The sequence below is a fragment of the Zingiber officinale genome, chromosome 9A (assembly GCF_018446385.1).
Source record: "Zingiber officinale cultivar Zhangliang chromosome 9A, Zo_v1.1, whole genome shotgun sequence".
In the NCBI taxonomy this organism is placed as follows: Eukaryota; Viridiplantae; Streptophyta; class Magnoliopsida; order Zingiberales; family Zingiberaceae; genus Zingiber; species Zingiber officinale.
The window spans coordinates 122,914,366-122,916,722 of NC_056002.1; the positions used below are offsets into that span (position 1 = coordinate 122,914,366).

At 47.6% G+C, this 2,357-nt stretch overlaps 1 protein-coding gene across 1 annotated transcript; it reads right to left on the reverse strand.

Annotated features, from left to right (window-relative positions):
* Positions 1-468: 468 nt before the first annotated feature.
* LOC122019537 lies at positions 469-1,194 on the reverse strand. Its single transcript, XM_042576995.1, has one exon. It carries the CDS (start codon positions 1,192-1,194, stop codon positions 469-471), a length of 726 nt encoding a protein of 241 aa, XP_042432929.1.
* Between the last annotated feature and the right edge of the window lie 1,163 nt (positions 1,195-2,357).

Genomic DNA, 2,357 nt, shown 5'->3' on the forward strand with positions numbered 1-2,357 from the left:
TATCGGGCCTATTGATTTATCGAACTAAATCGCACCCTTTGATAAGTCAAAGAAATAAATACTAGATATATGTGCTTGTTATTATATCAGGATTAAGAGCACACACTTCTATAATAACAAAGGTCTTGTTCTTTTATTCAGTCAGTATAAAAAGAACTTACCTTAAATGATCCAACTCAATACACTCTGAGTGTACTAGTGTAATTTTATAGTTAAGATAAACTAATACCAAATTACACTACGACTATTTCAATGGTTTGTTCCTTTCCATCTTAATCATGAGCTGCTGTTTATAATTTATAAGGAATTGATAACATGATCTTCTATGTGTGACACCACACACCATGTTATCTACAATATAAATTAATTGAACAACTACACTTAGCATATAAATGTAGACATTTGACCAATGTGATTCTTTATTTTAAATATAAATATTTACAAAAAGCTAGGCTTTTAGTATACACTCTAACAATACGGTGGCCTCCATCTGACTTGGATGGATTTTGGACTTTGCTCCTTTTCCTCGTAGACCAACCCATGAAGCTTCTTGGTGACGGCGTTCGCCTCCAAGCGCGGATTCTTCCGAGTGCTCCTTGCTTCAAACTTGACCATCTCGACATAGCATCGCCGAGCGGCGAGTTGGTTGCCTTTGACTTCACCCACCCGGTCGTCCACCGAGAACTTGATCTTTTGGAAGTACGTAGACACCACCGCTCGAAATTTGTTGAGGGTTGGTCGTCCCAAGATGACATTGTAGGTCGATGGTGCATCTACTATGATGAAGTTTATGATCCTGGTTCTCCTTAGTGACTCTTCTCCAAGTGAGACGGTCAGTCGGGTCTGTCCGAGCGGTAGTACTTCATTTCCCATGAAACCATACAGAGGAGTCATCATGGGCAGCAACTCGTTTCGATCAATTTGTAATTGATCGAACACTTCCTTAAAGATGATGTTCATCGAACTCCCTATATCAACAAAAATTCGGTGAATGATGTAATTAGCAATTACCGCTCGGATGATCAGCGCGTCATCGTGAGAGATCTTCACTCTCTCCAAATCATTAGGGTCGAAGTTGATCTTGGGCCCTTCGGCCTTCTCCCTGCTACATCCCACCACGTGGATCTCTGGCCGCAGAGCGTACGCCTTCCTAGCTCTGTTGGAGTCTCCACCGGTCGGCCCTCCAACGATCATGCTTATTTCTCCTCGGGCGACGTTGCTTCTGTTTTCTTCTTTCCGAGCAGAGGGTCTGTCTCGCTCGGTCGGGACTTGGGAGGGATTAGTGGTATCCCTCCACTGATGCTGATGGTGCCGCTTGGTTGCCCTTCTTTCGTCCTCTCGTCGCCCGACAGATCATTGTTGATGTCGTCGATCGAGTGATGGAGATCGGTGGTGGTGTCCTCTCGGAGCCGATCGTCTGTCAATCGGTGTCAGATCGTAGTAATCGTGCGTGTTGTGTGATGTCATCCGGTGAAAGGAACAGAACATTGACGTCCATACCTTCCCTTTTGCCGCCTTCTGCCGACCGAATGTCATATGCTGAACGGCATGTGTCCTGGTCTCTTGGTGTGGTCGCGCTCCTTTGGCTCTCATCCCTTTGGACGGCTGATGGATGCTTGATGGTCAGTGTCCGGTCGGCGCCGAGTGTTCGGTCGACGCCTCTTTTCTTCTGGCCGCTTGGACTTCTTCCACATTTATATATTCGTTGGCCTTCTTAAGCATGTGGTTGAAGTCCCTGGGCGGCTTTCTGATGAGCGATCGGAAGAAATCTCCCTCGACGAGCCCCTGAGTGAAGACGGTCATCATTATCTCGGATGAGGGATGTCCATGGCTACTTGATTGAAACGATGTATGTAGGCCCAGAGCGTTTCTTTTGGTCCTTGCTTCGGTGAGAAGAGGTTAACGCTCGTCTTCTGATAGCGTCGGCTGCTGGCGAAATGGTGCTGGAAAGCTACTCGAAAGTATTTGAAACTTCGTATTGAGCCGTCCGGCAGTCTTCGGAACCAGCGCTGCGCCGATCTGGAGAGGGTGGTGAGGAAGACTCGGCACTTCACTTCGTTTGTATACTGGACCAACGTGGCTTCATTATCGAACCGATCCAGATGATCATCTGGATCAGTCGACCCGTTGTATGTCCCGATCGCCAGTGGAGTATAGTTTCTGAGCAGAGAGTCCTATAAGATCTCCTCGGATAACTGTTGGTTGATTCGTTTGGGCGACGCGTTGCTTCGGGGCGCCTTGCCTTTTCGGGCATCCCAAACGGGAGCATCATCCGAAGACGACCCCCGCTCTTGATTCGCTTGGGCTATTTCCCAAGGGGTTTGGAACAAGGCGCGATGGAAGGGGATCGGCGAGGG

Excerpts from the sequence above, each read along its gene's own strand:
- LOC122019537 (XM_042576995.1), bottom strand. The coding sequence starts at position 1,194 with ATGATCGTTGGAGGGCCGACCGGTGGAGACTCCAACAGAGCTAGGAAG.